Source organism: Salmo salar, chromosome 04 (genome assembly GCF_965601325.2).
Source record: "Salmo salar chromosome 04, fSalSal1, whole genome shotgun sequence".
NCBI lineage: Eukaryota > Metazoa > Chordata > Actinopteri > Salmoniformes > Salmonidae > Salmo > Salmo salar.
The window spans coordinates 55,463,279-55,481,384 of record NC_138294.1 but is presented as its reverse complement, the minus strand read 5'-3'; the positions used below and the strand labels follow the sequence as shown (position 1 = coordinate 55,481,384).

The 18,106-nt window shown below is 40.6% G+C and overlaps 2 protein-coding genes across 3 annotated transcripts in view; both read right to left on the bottom strand.

Annotated features, from left to right (window-relative positions):
* Window positions 1-2,322, bottom strand: part of LOC106603328 (bromodomain and WD repeat-containing protein 3) — a 34,143-nt gene extending 31,821 nt beyond the window's left edge. The window contains exons 1-4 of one of the 2 annotated variants that reach the window (XM_014196868.3): window positions 2,105-2,322; window positions 1,884-1,942; window positions 1,754-1,783; window positions 1,514-1,573 (exon numbers count right to left, since the gene is read on the bottom strand). In XM_014196868.3, the coding sequence (XP_014052343.3) occupies window positions 1,514-1,573; window positions 1,754-1,783; window positions 1,884-1,942; window positions 2,105-2,138 (183 nt within the window). In that variant the 5' untranslated portion in view covers window positions 2,139-2,322. The remainder of the gene's footprint in view (window positions 1-1,513; window positions 1,574-1,753; window positions 1,784-1,883; window positions 1,943-2,104) is intronic. The other variant, XM_014196869.3, reaches the window with a different exon arrangement.
* Window positions 2,323-7,218: 4,896 nt separating this feature from the next.
* On the bottom strand, window positions 7,219-9,910 carry LOC106603327 (uncharacterized). The gene is made up of 6 exons (XM_014196867.3): window positions 9,745-9,910; window positions 8,886-8,912; window positions 8,571-8,600; window positions 8,345-8,392; window positions 8,074-8,172; window positions 7,219-7,878 (listed from the first exon to the last, which is right to left on the bottom strand). Exons 1-6 carry the CDS (start codon window positions 9,757-9,759, stop codon window positions 7,849-7,851), a joined length of 249 nt encoding a protein of 82 aa, XP_014052342.1. The 5' UTR covers window positions 9,760-9,910; the 3' UTR covers window positions 7,219-7,848.
* Between the last annotated feature and the right edge of the window lie 8,196 nt (window positions 9,911-18,106).

The following is an 18,106-nucleotide window of genomic DNA, read 5'->3' as shown; positions in this document are numbered from 1 at the left end:
GAGGAGTATTTCTGTCTGTAATAATAATCCCTAGTGAGTGGGCCTATACCCTTCCAGGCCCACCCATGGCTGCACCCCTGCCCAGTCATGTGAAACCTATAGATTAGGGCCAAATTAATTTATTTCAATTGACTGATTTCCTTTTATGAACTGTAACTCTAAATCGTTGCATTTATATTTTTGTTGAGTATAGTTCAATTCAACATTTGCTACATTGCGTGACAGTTTGTACTGAACACCACGTTTCTCAAAGACGGTGCGCATCATTCTTCAACAGCCTTTTTGAGGTACATTTGCTTCTGTTTGGTGGGTGTGGCCTGATTAATATGGGCGTGACCATTTGAAATCGCAAAACTCGTGCAACACACACACACCATACAATCAATCTCCCTCTGGGCCACCATAATTGCACCGTTCAACTGGTCGTTCAGTACCGTTTCCATTGAATTAAACACTGAACCCCGTTGTGTCGTATTGAACGCACCCCAGGAATGTGGCTTTGGTCACACCACATCAAAGGCTAACGTAGCTAACGTAAGGATAGTCTAAACAGAAAAGTTGTACATCTGATATTGAAGAGAGATAGATCTGCTGAACAATTCATCAAATGGCCACCTGGACTGTTTACATTGACAACCCCCCCTTTGTTTTTACACTACTGCTACTCACTGTTTATTATCTATGCATAGTCACTTTACACCTACCTAAATGTACAAATTACCTTGACTAACTTGTACCCCGACACATTGACTCAGTACTGGTACCCCCTGTATATTGCCTCTGTTATTGTATCATGTTACTTTTTATTTAAAAAATGTACTTTGGTTTATTTCGTAAATGTTTTCTTAACTCAATTTCTTAACTGCATTGTTGGTTAAGGGCTTGTAGTAAGCATTTCACGGTAAGGTCTACATCTGTTGTATTCGGTGCATGTGACAAATAAAATTTGATTTGATGTTGACTTTAAAAGTGCAGTTGTTTTCGCATTTTGGAATCAGGGTTCTCCCCAAAGAATGCAAAAAATCCTGGGGTGAAAAATGACATTAATATGCCCTCTATAACAAGTCATACAGTTTTAAACAGGTATGAATTTAGTTAGTACACACAGTCAAACAAGTCAGCAACCTCGACAGCCAAGGCCAATCAGAATCACCCTCCTTCTCTTCTCCCCGGCTGGCTCAAATAGTAACTGCGATTTCATTGGCTGTATGTGAAGATTGACGTTCTCCAAGCCTTTGTACAGCCACGTTCTGTTTGCCCTCGTTTAACCCCTCCTCTTTGCACACACACAAAACGGCAATAAAATTGATATATTTGGTCAGAAATTAAGTAATCAAATGTCGGCTATTACTACAACGCACAGTTAGTGTGTTATTTTCACACCATCATCCATCAATTACATCAAAAGATTTAAAAGCCGGGAAATATTGATATAAAAACCTGCCTATATTATTGAAAACGGTTACTGGACTGATTAGATAGCCGGTTAAGAACTTATTATAATAACACTCACCCAGTCTTGGAAGTTTCGTTTATATTGTTTGCCGTCCCAACTCCATCGTTTCGGGATCAACTAGAAGTGAGACACGCGGTTAAATAGTTGCATCAAACCACAAATACAATCATGTAGTTGATATACTGTTAATGCCTCTATCGATAAAAGTATACCATGCCAATAAAAATAGAAAGCAGTCAATATCGCGGAAACGGGACGTGAGAACGAGCTAATACAGACGAGAGCGGCGCAGCTTACCTCATACTCTTCTAGTTCCTCAACCAGTATCTATGGAGAGACAGTTGCCAGTAACGTTATTTAGCACACATTCAGCCCTATTTAGCAAGTTAGCAATTGTAGCTGTCAAAGTTCTTGATATAACTTGTACCTGTGCCGATTTTTTACACGGTCCCGACTGGAGAAATCTAGCAATGAGGTAATACAATTCTGAAAATGCAGAGGCGCATTAATTAGCCATTCAATAGCTAAGCTATCCAGGTAGCTAACTAGCCAGCTAACATTAGCTAACTAGTTAGCTAGGCTAACTGATACAAGCCCTAAACTGTTTGCGTTCATATTTTAATAGAGAAATAAACACTCAGCACCCACCAGCTTCGATTTCTGAACACTGTTCTTCTGCCATCACTTGATAAGAACACCGACATTTGATTCATTAATGTGTAGGTGTATTTGTAGAATAGCCACAATAATTATTTCCACAGCAGGCAGCGTTCGGCCTTTTCCTTTCTCAAGCTAGCTAGCTAGCTATCTATCTCACCGCCTTATGCTTTGTTAGCGCCCTCCCGCGACCAATGAGAGCAAATCTGCAATTCCAGCACGAGCCACTTGGTGTCCATACCACCTGGTTTTGGAGGGCAGGTCATACAGTACTTAGCCCTTGATCATGCTTACTCTCAGTTCCATTACATTACATATAAGATTAATAGTCATTCGATGAAGGCCTCTTCTGTATGGGGGAGTTTAGTTAAGAGCCCCGCCGCACATTCTGAACATTAACACGTATCGCTTGTGGTAAGAAGAAATGTCTAAGATTTTACTGAGTTACATACAGTTAATTTAAGGAAATCAGTCAAAAGAAATAAATAAATTAGGCCCAAATATATTGATTTCACATGACTGGGAATACAGATATGTATCTGTTGGTCACAGATACCTTAAAAAATGACTAGTAGGGCGTGGATTAGAAAACCAGTCAGTACCTGGTGTGACCACCATTTGCCTCATGCAGGGTGACACATCTCCTTCACATAGAGTTGATCAGGCTGTTGATTGTGGCCTGTTGAATGTTGTTCCATTTTTCAATGGCAGTGCGAAGTTGCTGGATATATAGTTGGTACTGGAACACGCTGTCTTACACGTCGATCCAGAGCATCCCAAACATGCTCAATGGGTGACATGTCTGGTGAGTATTCAGGCCATGAAAGAACTGGGACATTTTCAGCTTCCAGGAATTGTGTACAGATCCATCAAATCAAATCAAATGTATTTATATATCCCTTCGTACATCAGCTGATATCTCAAAGTGCTGTACAGAAACCCAGCCTAAAACCCCAAACAGCAAGCAATGCATGTGAAAGAAGCACGGTGGCTAGGAAAAACTCCCTAGGAAAAACTCCCTAGAAAGGCCAAAAACCTAGGAAGAAACCTAGAGAGGAACCAGGCTATGAGGGGTGGCCAGTCCTCTTCTGGCTGTGCCGGGTGGATATTATAACAGACCATGGTCAAGATGTTAAAATGTTCATAAATGACCAGCATGGTCAAATAATAATAATCATAGTAGTTGTCGAGGGTGCAACAAGCACGTCCGGTGAACAGGTCAGGGTTCCATAGCCGCAGGCAGAACAGTTGAAACTGGAGCAGCAGCATGGCCAGGTAGACTGGGGACAGCAAGGAGTCATCATGCCAGGTAGTCCTGAGGCATGGTCCTAGGGCTCAGGTCCTCCGAGAGAAAGAAAGAAAGAGAGAAAGAGAGAGCATATTTAAATTCACACAGGACACCGGATAAGACAAGAGAAATACTCCAGATGTAACAGACTGACCCTAGCCCCCCGACACATAAACTACTGCAGCATAAATACTGGAGACAGGAGGGATCAGAAGACCCTGTAGCCCCATCCGATGACAGATCCTTGCGACATGGGGCTGCGCATTATCATGCTGAAACATGAGGTGATGGTGGTGGATGAATGGGGCGACAATGGGCCTCAGGATCTCGTCACGGAACGTCTGTGCATTCAAATTGCCATTGATAAAATGCAATTGTGTTCGTTGTCCGTAGCTTATGCCTGCCCATACCATAACCCCACCGTCACCATGGGGCACACTGTTTACATTGTTGATGTCAGCAAACCGCTCGCCAACACGACACCATCTGCCCTGTACAGTTGAAACCGGGATTCATCCGTAAAGAGCACATTTCTCCAGCATGCCAGTGGCCATCGAAGTTGAGCATTTGCCCACTGAAGTCTGTTACGACGCCGAACTTCAGTCAGGTCAAGACCCTGGTGAAGATGACAAGCACGCAGCTAATCTTCTCTGAGACGGTTACCCACAGTTTCATCAGCTTTCCGGGTGGCTAGTCTCAGATGATCCTGCAGATGAAGAAGCCGGATGTGGAGGTCCTGGACTGAAGTGGTTACACGTGGTCTGCAGTTGTGAGGCAGGTTGGACGTACTGCCAAATTCTCTAAAACAACGTTGGAGGCAACTTATGGTAGAGACATGAACATAAAATTATCTGGCAACAGCTCTAGTGGACATTCCTGCAATCAATATGCCAATTGCTCCCTAACAGTGATAGAAATGCTCACTAACAGTGATATAAACAAATTTGTGCACATCATTTGAGAGAAATACGCTTTTTGTGTGTATGGAACATTTCTGGGATCTTTTACTTCAGCTCATGAAATCAACACTTTACATGTTGCGTTTATACAGTGCATTCGGAAAGTATTCAGACCCGTTTTGTTAAGTTATAGCCTTATTCTAAAATTTATAAAATTGTTTTTTCCCCCTCAATCTACACACAATACTTCATAATGAAAAGCAAAAACAGGGTATTGCAAATGTATTGAAAATAAAGAACTGAAATATCATTTAGCTAAGTATTCAGACCCTTTACTCAGTACTTTGTTGAAGCACCTTTGGCAGCGATTACAGCCTCAAGTCTTCTTGGGTATGACGCTACAAGCTTGACACACTTGTATTTGAGGAGTTTCTCCCATTCTTTGCAGATCCTCTCAAGCTTCAGGTTGGATGGGGAGCTTCGCTCCACAGCTATTTTCGATTGGGTTCACCTCCGGGCTCTGCCTGGACCATTAAAGGACATTGAGACTTGTCCCGAAGCCACTCCTGAGTTGTCTTGGCTGTGTGCTTAGCATAGTTGTACTGTTGAAAGGTGAACCTTTGCCCCAGTCTGAGGTCCTGAGCACTCTGGAGCAGGTTTTCATCAGGGATTTTTCTATACTTTGGTCTGTTTATCTTTCCCTCGATCCTGACTAGTCTCCCAGTCCCTGCTGCTGAAAACATCCCCACAGCATGATGCTGCCACCACCATACTTTACCATAGGGATGGTGTCAGGTTTCCCCCAGATGTGACGCTTGGCATTCAGGCCAAATAGTTCAATTTTAGTTTCATCAGACCAGAAAATCTTGTTTCTCATGGTCTGGAGAGTCCTTTAGGTGCCTTTTGGCAAACTCCAAGTGGGCTGTCATGTGCCTTTTACTGAGGAGTGGCTTCCGTCTAGCCACTCTACCATAAAGGCCTGATTGGAGTGCTGCAGAGATAGTTGTCCTTCGAGAAAGTTCTCACATCTCCACAGAGCCACTCTGGAGAGCTGTCAGTGACCATCAGGTTCTTGGTCACCTCCCTGACAAAGGCCCTTCTCCACCGATTGCTCAGTTTGGCCAGGCGGGCCAGCTCTAGGAAGAGTCTTGGTGGTTCCACTCTTCTTCCATTGAAGAATGACAGAGGCCACTGTGTTCTTGGGGACCTTCAATGCTTGAGACATTTTTTGGTACCCTTCCCCAGATCTGTGCCTTGACACAATCCTGTCTCAGAGCTCTACGGACAATTCCTTCGACCTCATGGCTTGGTTTTTGCTCTGACATGCACTGTCAACTGTGGGACCTTTATACAGACAGGTATGTGCCTTTCCAAATCATGTCCCGGACCTGCTGTTTTCGACTCTCTTCCGCACCTGCTGTCTCTAACTATGAATGCTTGGCTATGAAAAGCCAACTGAAAAGCCAACTGGCACCCCTACAACCACTGTGATTATTATTTGACCCTGCTGTCCATCTATGAACGTTTGAACATCTTGGCCATGTAGTGTTATAATCTCAACCCGGCACAGCCAGAAGAGGACTGGCCACCCCTGGTTCCTCTCTAGGTTTCTGCCTTTCTAGGGAGTTTTTCCTAGCCACCATGCTTCTACATCTGCATTGTTTGCTGTTTGGGGTTTTAGGCTGGGTTTCTGTATAGCACTTTGTGACATCGGCAGTGTAAAAAGGGCTTTATAAATAAATTTGATTGGACATCAATCACATGAATTTACCACAAGTGGACTCCAAGTTGTAGAAACTTATCAAGGATGATCAATGGAAACAGAATGCACCTGAGCTCAGTTTTGACTCATAGCAAAGGGTCTGAATACTTAAATAAATTTGCTAACAATTCTAAACCTCTTTTCGCTTGGTCTTTATGGGGAATTGCGTGTATATAGAGGGAATTTAAAATCAATTTTATAATAAGGCTATAGAAAAAGTCAAGGGGTCTGAATACTTTCCGAAAACACTTTTTGTTCAGTAAATTTTCAAATAAACAATTAAGGTCAATTATACTTTTCTTGTGATAAGTAAATTCTATTTTCTTGCCTTCACTACATGACACAAGCTGAACTGGTTTAGCATATACGTCAAAATATTAAAATATAGTTGCAACTTGCAAGCAGCAGTACAGAGTTCTTTTCAGACAAGCATAACACTTACCATAAAGCTCCCTGCAATGGGAACTGCCAAACACTACTTAGGCATAGTTAGAGCATGATTACAACTTTGCATGTCAAACAATCATAATGTATAGATCTGAAAAGTGTCATGCTTTTGCAAGACAGATAATGTCTTTGTGGTTATTTGTGCTTGCAAGTAGACTGGCACGATACCTAGGATCCTTTCAGTCTCATTTTTTATTTTGGTCAGCAAATATGTCGCCAAATCCAGTAGGTTGTAAAATGCTACCTTTGACTAGAATCTGTTATAACAATGTTTCCCATATATTAGTATTACAATAATATACATACCACAATAACAATCAGAACAACTGGTTGGCTAGATGGTCTACTATTGTGAGTTTAGTACTGTAATGATACAGTAATAATGACACGTAAAATAATGAGACCATCGCAACCTCATGAGAAATTCCAATTACTATTTTATTAAATTCCAATTAAATATCCAGAACTTCAGTGGGAACACAGCTGCATATTTCAGTAGATACATTTTCAGTGTTAAAATCCCAACATTTGTTTCAAAATGCATAAGCAACTTCCAACAAGCCTCTTCCTCCGTTAAAATAATTTGTGTCAAAATAATTCAGAGCAAGATTATTTAAAAAGCATGTATGTCCACATTAGGGAAATTTAAAAACATTCTGCTTAATCTCTAGCACAACATCAACATATGTGAAAATGGGGCGTTTCTATGTTTGTGGTTTAAAAAAAAAAAAAACTGAGGAAGTGTCCAATTAGTAGCTAATGGCAACTCATTTGTTAAAATCACACCATGCATTGAAAATATTCCTATATATTTTTTTTACAACAAATCAAATTAGCAATTTTCACGTTGATGTTGCGGTGGTGCTGGAGATTATGAATATGAAGTTGAGAAATTGTCCTTTAAGCCTGGAATGTTTAAAATGTTTCCAAAATTGCTTACAGACAATCAAGTTGAAAAGAAGTAAACACCTCCCAAAGAAAAACCACTGTACATAAAGGGTAAAAAAACAACCAACTACAAAAGTGAAATGTTCTGAGTTGGCAAACCTACAATGTGACACTATACCACCTGCAATTAGTCTGCCATCCAGAATTATTTTTTAAAGTCCCAACACTAATAAAAAAACAAAACCGTAATTGCGTTTGCTTAAAAACACTTTATGACCACTGCACAACAGAACAATCCTCCATATTTAGCTGTGTTGTGCTAAAACCCTGTACCAATAATTACAAAATTGTTGATAAAAATATTCCTCTGTTAAGGTAATGGAGGTTTTAGGGAAAACATATGAGACTTGGGGGCCATACAAGGCAGGGGATTGGATGGACGGGAGCAGTGCTACTCAGTCTTCTCTTCTGGAGTCTCTACCTGTAAGATGACAAAAGAGCCATTCACTGTGAGACACTGAGAATCTTGAATGATTAATGCTTTTAGATGGATTTGCCTCCAGAAATAGTAAGATACAACAACTAACTAAAAACATCAACCTTCAAGATAATATTTAAAGTAAAAATAATTGGTAATAGAAAAGAGACCGTGTATCACTAATATGGCATGACATACTTCATCTGTCTTGATCTCGCCATTTTCAGTCTGGGTCTCCTCTTTAGGCTCCTCGACCGCTGCTGCCTTCGCCTTCTTCTTGTTATTTATTTTTTCTTTCTGTGGGGTCAATTTACATGCGTATATGTCAAATTGTCTCTGCCTGGCACCTCCGAATCATGAAATTGTCTAAACATTTCATATAGAAATGTGACAGAAAGAGAACAATGACATTAAACACATTATACTTAATCATGTAAATGAGTAGATATTGAAGGCAGGTAAATATTACCTTAGCTGGCTTTTTTGGATTTGGTGATGGTTTTGAAGGTACTGGTTTCTGAAAAATACAGAAGACTATATTGGTTCTCAAAGCAATGACTTGCATACCATGAAACAGGACAAAAAACACATAGATTAAAAAAAACAAAAAAAAAAAATTGTGCTTCTGCCCTTTATCAAGAATCACAATTCCAAAAGGAAGCTTTAAAGAAAAAAAAAGGAAAGAATTTACTCACTGATGACAACCGTGCAGATCTCCTTGAAGGCTAATGTAACGAAAAATAACAATACTACTCAAAGGTGTGTGACAACATTTCAAAAATAATTGAATGAGGATGCTTGATGTATTTTCATAATGCAGACAATTGAATATTTCCCTATTTCAAGAATGCATTATCTTTTAACTATTGGGAGTATTTTCTGTTTTTTTTGCGACCAAATAATTTGATAAAATCACCAGTGATCACTATTGAGGATTTTAATCATGGTGAAGATTACAACCTGTAGCCTATTCAACAAGGGTGATATTCAAGTGTGTGTATATAACTTACCTCCTCCTTGACATCGCCATCAGCTCCCTGCAAAATTGATGAAAAATTAATTATTTTAAGATGATAGATATGTATGCTTTTGTTTCCAAACATAATATCGCTGAATATTTACCTATTGTCTAAAATGAGTAACTGCAAGTTGACAAACTTACTTAGCCCCTTGCAAACATAGGCAATAGCCTACACTTTGCCCATTCAGACAGCCTCTACTCATTCTAGACAAGCGCTTCAAATTCTATGCGTTGAAAAGCAGAAGCAGTTGCACCATTACTTTTTTCAGTGGGGCATTAGTCTTCATCGGTTTTCGCCAAATGTATAAGGGGGAGGGGCAGAATCAATTGTGTTCCGCCATCTGGTGATAAGGGGCAATAGCACCTATTTAACGCGATGAACAAAGAAATCATTCAAATAATTAATATTTGCGACGGTCTTAAAATGCAATTATCGAGGGAAAAAATTGAAAATTAAGTAAAAACTATACCCCCCTCAATGCAGATTTACACGATCTAACTGTCAAAAGGCATCCGTTTTGTTTCGCTGTGTTCGAGATGGATGGGATGGGAACTGCAAAGCATGGCTGCTTGTGGTTTCAATAGCATGGAGATCCAGTATGGCTTCAAACAAGATTGTTTACGCCTCTAAATAAATCGCTAAAAACATTCTAAATTCTTGGAAATATGGCGATATTTGCAAACCAAAAAAATCGAATAATTATTTCAATTTGTTTTTTTTACAAGAGTTAACATAAATTCCTATGGCAGATTTGTATTAAATATCCGTCGCCTCGAAGGCTTCATAATATCAGACTGATTTATACGGGCAAAAAGTATATCCGCATATTAATCTAAGCTCTACATACCTTTCTCTTGGGCATGTTGGAATGTAGGTTCTCTTCTTTAATGAAACTAAAGAGCTATGTTTTGTGATTGAGTTCACAGTTTGCAGAGTGGCGTTCTCTTATTACTAATACTGTAGTAAACATATAGCACATTAAACCCAGTGGTTGGATGGGGGTGGGGATAGGTGCGGTTAAATGGTGACTGACGTTATGCTTGGCCAATCAAAGGATGGCATAAGGTGTCCCCAAAAATAAATATTTTTAACGTAGTTCATTTACGCGCCAAATTCCTAGTGGACGTGAATGATGTATTCATGTTTTGTAACAGTATCCACTGACTGGCGCATGAATATAAACAATAACATACGTTATAATGTTGTAATTGTGCAAGCATTCGTGCGCTTAACCAGTGTTGTAGTATTCGAGACCACATATTGAGTGTCTCGGTCTTGGACAATGAGGACACGTAATTTCTTCCCGAGACCAGCCGAGTAAAAAACGGAATTATCAGCGTCTATTCAACCAGCGCATAAACCGCTTCGCCAGGCCTAATATATACACTCCTTTCTTGAAACGTTAATATCTTAACAGCCTTTATCTATTATAGACATGTTTGCGCTGTGGCGAACCTATAGGCCTTCAGTGTGACAGGTTCGTGATTATGTTAGGACAGCAACCGTAACACCAGCGCACTCAAGTAGGATAGTGCACTTTTTGTTTTTGTAAAGGGCCAGTGTTGTAGTGGAGGGTATACGCAGGTATAAACCTTTTTTTTCCCCTTCTCCAGTGGGCATTGCTTATACTCACTTCTTAATCCCTATTTATGCGTATCAACGTAGTGTAGGTATACGATTTATCAATTGTGTTGTACAAGAGCGAAATCATTCACAAAGTAGCCTACACAATCGCAAAGCACGTAAAATATAGTCACATGCGCGCTGGACACAGCCTAGTTTCTGCGGAATATCATCTGCAGGCAGCAAGAGTATGCAGCTCTCAGCTGGTTTTGGAATGGAGCAGCTGACAGATGAATGACATCGGTAGCAGGTAGGGTACGAAAGACGTTTCATTTACATTTAAGTCATTTAGCAGACGCTCTTATCACAACTTGTAAATCGCTCTGGATATCTACCAGTAAATGCTAACTAAAGCAACAATGGGTATGCAAATCAGGTATTGAAAAAGTTTAGTCCCAAGTGTTGGTTAGTAGGCTATTTATGATGCGCAATTGTCATAATGCTTGTTTGCATCAGGGTCTTGGACATGGATGGGCCTGGGTGGACAGAGGCCCACCCACTGGGGAGCCAGGCCCTGACAGGACTACCAGATTGATGTGGATTTCACATTTTTTGTTTGTTTTCCCTCAACAAAAAGTATGATTTTGAGAGCTATGCTAGCCCAGCTATGCTAGCCCTAACGTTAGATAGCTGCTAGGAAGATGTCATTTCATGCCATTATAGGAGTGGGTGTTAATGACTTCCCCTCATCATTTTTCGGTGGCTATACAAAGCTAGAGATACAGATGTGTCATTTTGTTAGCTAGCAAGAACGACTGTTATACAGTTAGCATATCTCTTGCATTCGCAAATTCACTCTGGCCATCTACTCCGATTTCAGAGCACTCTCGTGTGTGTGTGCCAGAGCACAGAACTGATGAATTTACGAACATGCAACACCTGCTGAATGACAGGTGTCAGTAAACATAGGGGAAAAAAGTTAATCAAGAAAGTTCTAGATTACATGTAAACAGCCCAACCAGCTCTGCTACTGCAAGTAAAATGGTCAGTGACGTGTTCTCTCATTTGTGTCTGGAAGTAGCTAGCTCTCCAACTTTAGCCAGTTTGCATGCTTGTCCCAACCAAGCACCCAAGCTGCAGAAAGAAGAAGAGGCTACAGTTCCCCATCGTTTAACAGCGCAATTTTATTGACAAACTAGCTTAAAAAGTTTGAGGGTTTATCTAATGTTCCTTCCTTAGATTTTAGCTAATCTTGCTCTGGCTAGCATTAGTTGTTGATGTGTATAACTGAGGGAGAGAGCACCTACCTTTTCATGGTTGTATGATCAATAGGACTGTAAAGTTACCAAACGTAAGAGGACTCCCGTGGTGTTTACATATATCCATTCAGGTTGATTTTGTGGCTTTTGGCAAATGCATTCTGATTATCTAAAATTACGCTGTTGCAACTGACTGTAAACACATTCCAATTCAAAGTGAATGATGGCAGGCCCATGTGGCAAATGGCTTGTTCTGTATAAAGGTCTACTGTACCTCTGATTGGCTATAGCGCACCGGTCTGTGTAGACTCTGGTAGTTTGGTTTTATTCAGTGTAGTGTCAATTAATTGTCCAAACGCACAGCTGCTTTCCACTCTATACTGCTATAGAATTTTCAGAAATTCCATAATTCCCAAACATTCTAAGAATTTAGGAAAATGACCATATCTAAGTCGTCGGTTGCCAGAAATGTAAGTGTTATTCTTCCTGGAGGTGTATATGAACAGATTAATAAGATTGGCATTTAAAGTGGAACTGACGGCAATGTTTCATACACACACAAGTTATTTTAAAAGAGATGGCTAACAGAAAGCACACTGCAATAATCACAGTTCCACTCACCAGATGATCATTTGAAATCTAACTTATTGTTGAAAGTCATTCTTGAAAAGGGAAAAGCTAACAAATTACCAACAATCCTCTTTGATAACACCGCTGCAGCCAGTGCAAACTAGCCGACAACAAAAGCTAGCTAGACCATGGGAAAACTACTGCTCTCTATTGTGACCTGTTGGCCTTCAAGGCAGCAGAAGTTACCATACGTTTTTGTAAAAACGGTCCCACTCATTAAGTCAAAATGTGATTGGTTGATTCCACTGTCACTCCAAATTGTTGCCCTAATACAGTTGAATGGCAGATGCCTTTATCTAGCTTATAGTGGCCTAGCCAATGGCTGACTTAGCTAGCTAGATTTCTCCCCCTGGAGACCAGCAAAAGAAAAATCTTGATTGGATCTTTTTTCTTCTTTCTTTAGTGTTAACCCTTCCAAACAAATATTGAAGAGATTAAATCAGATCATTGAAAATAATATAATTGTCATTTTATAAATCTTTGCCCTTCTCCAGAAGGCGTAGAAGGCCCATTGTTCCCCACTGTGTTTGAGTTAGTAAATTAGTAGATTGGATTTGTCACCCAGCATGCATTTTCTCACTATTCTGAATGTCTAAAGAATTGTTCAAAATGTTCATATTTCAGAACTCTTATTATGGTGGTTATTTGACAAAATTACAATCAAGGTCTTGAATTGGACTCGCATTTTTCTGGTCTCGGTCTCGCCCCACCTCCGTTCTTCGCCTTAAAATCAGTCTCGAACACAACACTGCTCTTAACATTAAAACATTGGAAGACGGGACCAAATAGAGTCCCACAGTGGAGGTGTCATAATACCCATTAAACCCAGCGGTCAAACAGGGAAATGGTTCCAATCATTTTTACACCGTTCATTTTACCCATAGGGGATTTTAGAAACACTTAAAATAAGGGCTGTTTCGTATAGGCTTACCCTGACATGATGTTTTGATAACCATGTAAATCTCTCTCGGACAAGGCCACATTATTTATTTGGCTCCATTTGCGCTCATATTCAAAAATGCTAATTAGCATCAAAGTAGACATTATGCAAGACTACAAACCTCAGCAGGCTCCTGCAAGCCATCTCTAGCTGAAACCTTTGCTAAACAGGTATTGTGTCATTTTAAAACTTGCACAAGACAGTTAATAGAATTGTCAATTTAAAGCAATTTAGCCAATTAATTTCATTACTACATTTAGCTAACATCCAGAGATTATTACCTTTGCCTCGATTCGGCAGTCTCGTCCAAATCACCGTGGTATTTGTAGTTCTTTATGATAGCCACATTAGCATTTCATTTTTTGAGGGGTAAATACAGATGAATATATTGATAAGTCACCTTGTCCACCCTCCAAGGCCTCCCGAGTGGCGCAGCGGTCTGCTTGAGGCGTCACTACAGACATGGGTTCAATCCCACGCTGTGTCACAGCTGGCTGTGATCGGGAGACCCATGAGGCGGCGCCCAATTGGCCCAGCATAGTCGGGGTAAGGGGAGGGTTTGGCCGGCAGGGATGTCCTTGTCCCATCGCGCTCTAGCAATTCATTGTGGCGGGCCAGGCGCCTGCAAACTGACTTCGGTCGCCAGTTGTACAGTGTTTCCTCCGACACATTGATGCGGCTGGCTTCCGGGTTAAGCAAGCAGTGTGCCAAGAATCAGTGCGGCTTGGCAGGGTCGTGTTTCAGAGGACGCATGGCTCTCGACCTTCGTCTCTCCTCGAATCTGTACTGGAGTTGCAACTATGGGACAAGACTACCAGTTGGATATCATGAAATTGGGGAGAAAAAGGGGTAAAAGTAGGCTTACCTTGCGGTGACGTTTTGATAACCGTGCAATTCCCTCTTGGACAGTGCGAGTTCTCAATATATTTGCCTAAATTTACTCCCAAACTAAAAATTCTAATTAGCAACAGTTAAGACCTCAGCAAGACTACAAATTCATCGCTAGCCAACACTGTCAGCTACCGTTCACCAGCGCGATCCGAGAACTTCTTACGTCTCCTTTGTCTTAGCTAGCCATTGACTACACTTTAGCTAGTTAGCAGAGCAATAGATACAAATATTTGTTTTACTTAGCCTAGATAATTGTTTGTACAATATGTCCATTTCAGACATGGTATTTTTCAAGGATGAGCATAAGAGCATTAAAAGGGGAGAAGACCACTATAAGTCTGGCCAAGTGGAGAAGTGCAGCTATAGTTAGGGGTAACTTACCGGTTTGGTCAGGGCCAGCATGAGGGATACATTTTATCCTGTGTCGCTGAGTGTAGTAATTAAGTTAAGTTACAGCTGTCAACATTCTACAAAGAGCCACTTAATCAATTATATAATCATTAACCACATTACCCCAGATATCAGACTGTGATCAGTATCTGGATCTTCCTCTCTTCTGCCATGGTGGATGAGTCTGGATCTTCCTCTTCTGCCATGGTGGATGAGTCTGGATCTTCCTCATCTGTCATGGTGGATGAGCTACCTTTTCTTGTAAATACAGGGCCATTTCTCAATGGAAAATGGTAGCTGCAGACCCAAGTGTCACTGGGGATCCAGTCCACCTGTCTGAAAGGCCACTAAAATGGTAACATTATATTTAAATACCATAACCCCAGACTTGACTATAGTAACAGTAAAATAGACTGGACTTCGGTCTATCGGCACATCTAAAAAAAACTACTATGTGGATGGGACAGAGGAATTACCTGGAATGAGAGTAGAGAATTACTTTATTAATCCCAATTTGGGAAATTGTTTTATCACAGCATGCATCATCACTGACTTTGTGACAGAACAGGCAACAATGACAAACATGATACATTTTTTTTTTTTAAACACATTAAGACAAAGGCACATGCACCAACCATAGTATCCTTAAAATAATAATCTGGTTCAAGTGCTGTTTTCTATCCTACTCTGAGGAAAACAAACAACATTTTCCAATAGAAAGACCTCAAAACAGTTAGTCCATTACACTCATTAAAAAGCCTCATGGCTGTGGGTAGAAAATGACCATCTAAACCTCTGTGGAACATCTGGGCAGTATGGACCTGCTACTGAAGCTGCTCCTGTGTTGCATTAGAATGCTGTGGAGTGGGTGTGTGTCATTGTCCATGATTATGTGTGTTTTTACATGCAGCCTTTTTATGAAAATGTCTTGCATTGATTCCAGGCTGCAGCCAATTGTAGCACTGGCTTTAATGATTTTGTCAAGCTTGTTTAATTCTTCCTTAGCTAAATTCCAGCACACAATTGCATAGGTCACTACACTCGTGATGACACTGCTATAGAACATAAAAAGTATTTTGTCACATACATAAAGATATCCAAGCTTCCTTAAAAAGTACAGTCTGGAATGGGCTTCTTTTTTTTTTATTGACACAGAATTCTCCTTCCAGTTCAGTTTGTTGTCCACTATTACACCAAAGTACTTATAAAAGAGAGTCAACAGTGCCAGTCTCTTCCCTAAAATCTACCACTAGCTCCTTGGTCTTCAGTCCTGTCAGGTCCCAAAAAAATTGGCCTCACACCATTTCACAAAGGACTCTGTTATATCCCTGTGATGAGCATTGTCTCCTCACATGGCACAGCTTACTATAGCAGAGTCAGAGAATTTCTGTAAGTGGCTCAGTTCATTGTTGTGTGTGAAGTCATTTGTGTAAAGGGGAAACAGAAAAGGTGACAGTACCGTCACCTGCGCTGCTCCCGTGTTTGTACATATCCGATCTGATACTGCCTGATTCAGTCTTACGAACTGTGGTCTATTGGTCAGGTAGTTCACAATCCATTTGAGTGTGGATTTACGTGAATGTCCTTTATCTGTTGGGCCATCAGGTGGGGTTGTATGGTATTGAAAGCACCGGAGAGGTGGAAGAACATTGTTCTCACCACACAGCCGGGTTTCTCCATTTGCTCACATACTCTGTGGAGGAGATCGAGCAGAGCATCTTCAACATCAGTTTTTGGGTGGTAGGCAAATTGCAAAGGATCCAGATAGGCTGCCACCTCAACTCTTAATAAGGGTATTAAACCCCGCCCAAAGGTTTTCATGACTTGTGATGTCAAAGCCACTGGATGCTCAACTATATAATCAGGACAGTCTAGGCTATTGCATGAGCTATACGGCTGTAATCATGATTCTAATTCTCAAGAGGAAAGTTAAAACCCTCAGCTGTGAGGTCACTGAGGAGGACCGTCTGAAAGGGCCTGACGTGCAGGGATGGAACATAAGGACTTTCGGTAGGGGCCAGCAGACCACAATTTCTACTAGCTTGGGTAACATTCAGGTCCTAAATCTGTGGCATGCAATGTTTGTAAAGGCACAATTTCACTGCTGTGTCAGGCTAGTTTTCTACTAGCCCAGTCTGAAAAGTACTAGCCTCGGGCTAGCTTCATTTCCATCCCTGCTGACATTTAAAAGACTTCACATGTCATTTGATTAGTTATGTACAAAAGATGCACTAGTGGAACAAAACAGTTGTGTTTTGTAAGGGGACAACATTAAGCCCACAAGTCCTTTGTGCGCTAGTTAGCCAACTTCAGCTAATGTAGATAGCTAACGTTAGCCTACCAGGCGATATTTAGCTAGCTAGATAACATTAGCTCACAGTTCGTGTAAACATACTTTTGTATGTGGTGACATGATAACTAGCATTGCCATTGTGCCGGCCCAACGTTAGCTAGCAAGTCTTACTACACAACCGGTAAATTAACTACCTAACTAGTTCACTAAATACTCGTCAATAAAAAGGTCACAACAGTCATTATGCTAGCCTATGCTGGTTTTCTTTTTACCTGTAAGGACCGGCGGTTATCTAGCTAATTGTCACAAGTGCCTAGTTAACCACAGATCTTAGACCTGACCAAAATAGCTTTTTAGCAGCTAGTAAACACGGCTTACCAAAACACACGGATCCAGCGACGCCTCTCGATTAGAGGTTGGAAAACGATAAAATGCACGTGTGTTTATCGGGGTAAAGTTAGTGTGGTTACAATCAGGTAACTTACATAGCACAGATTTGTATTTTTAAATGTAACCTTGAACCTTTTTCAAGAATCATCCTTGCTTCTGATCGACGGAGATACCTAAATTAGCTAGTTCGCTACAAAGGCAGAGGGTAATTCAAAAATTCTATGTTAGCTAGCTAATTTGGAAAATGCTAAACAAGAATACACACGAGAAATTAAAAGGCTATCATATCTACGCTACTTGTTATCGTTACTTTTCTATAAGTTCGCATGGAGAAATGTTGCCGCGTTCAATGCAACTGAAAACTCGGAAATCTGGCTTCCGATTTAAGCGCTTTCAAGACGATCGGGAACTTTGAAAAATAATAACGATCTCTGACCGATTTGAACGGTCATTCAACTCGGGCTTCTTTCTAGAGCTCCGACCTGAAGATCACTGACGTCATGATTTGACCTCGTGTTTTCCGAGTTCCCTGTTGTTTTGAACAAGGCATGATAACCATGTAAATCTCTAGGACAAGGTGACTTATCAATTTATTTGCCTCCATTTGCTCTCATATTGGAAAATGCTAATTAGCATCAAAGTAGACCTTATGCAAGACTACAAATCCCTGCAAGCCATCTCTAGCTGAAACCTTTGCTAAACAGGTATTGTGTCAATTTAAAACTTGCACAAGACAGTTCACAGAATTGTACATTTAAATACATTTTGCCAATTTATTCATTGAGGGATGTCTAAGCTTGCAAGATGTTTATTTCTGTATGATAGCCACATTAGCACCTAATGGGCATTTCGT

Bases quoted from the DNA above. Each gene is read 5' to 3' on its own strand.
- LOC106603327 (XM_014196867.3), bottom strand. The intron at 8,173-8,344 runs GTAATATTTACC...TTGACCCCACAG, and splicing joins ATCCAAAAAAGCCAGCTAAG to AAAGAAAAAATAAATAACAA. The intron at 7,879-8,073 runs GTATGTCATGCC...GTCATCTTACAG, and splicing joins GCGAGATCAAGACAGATGAA to GTAGAGACTCCAGAAGAGAA.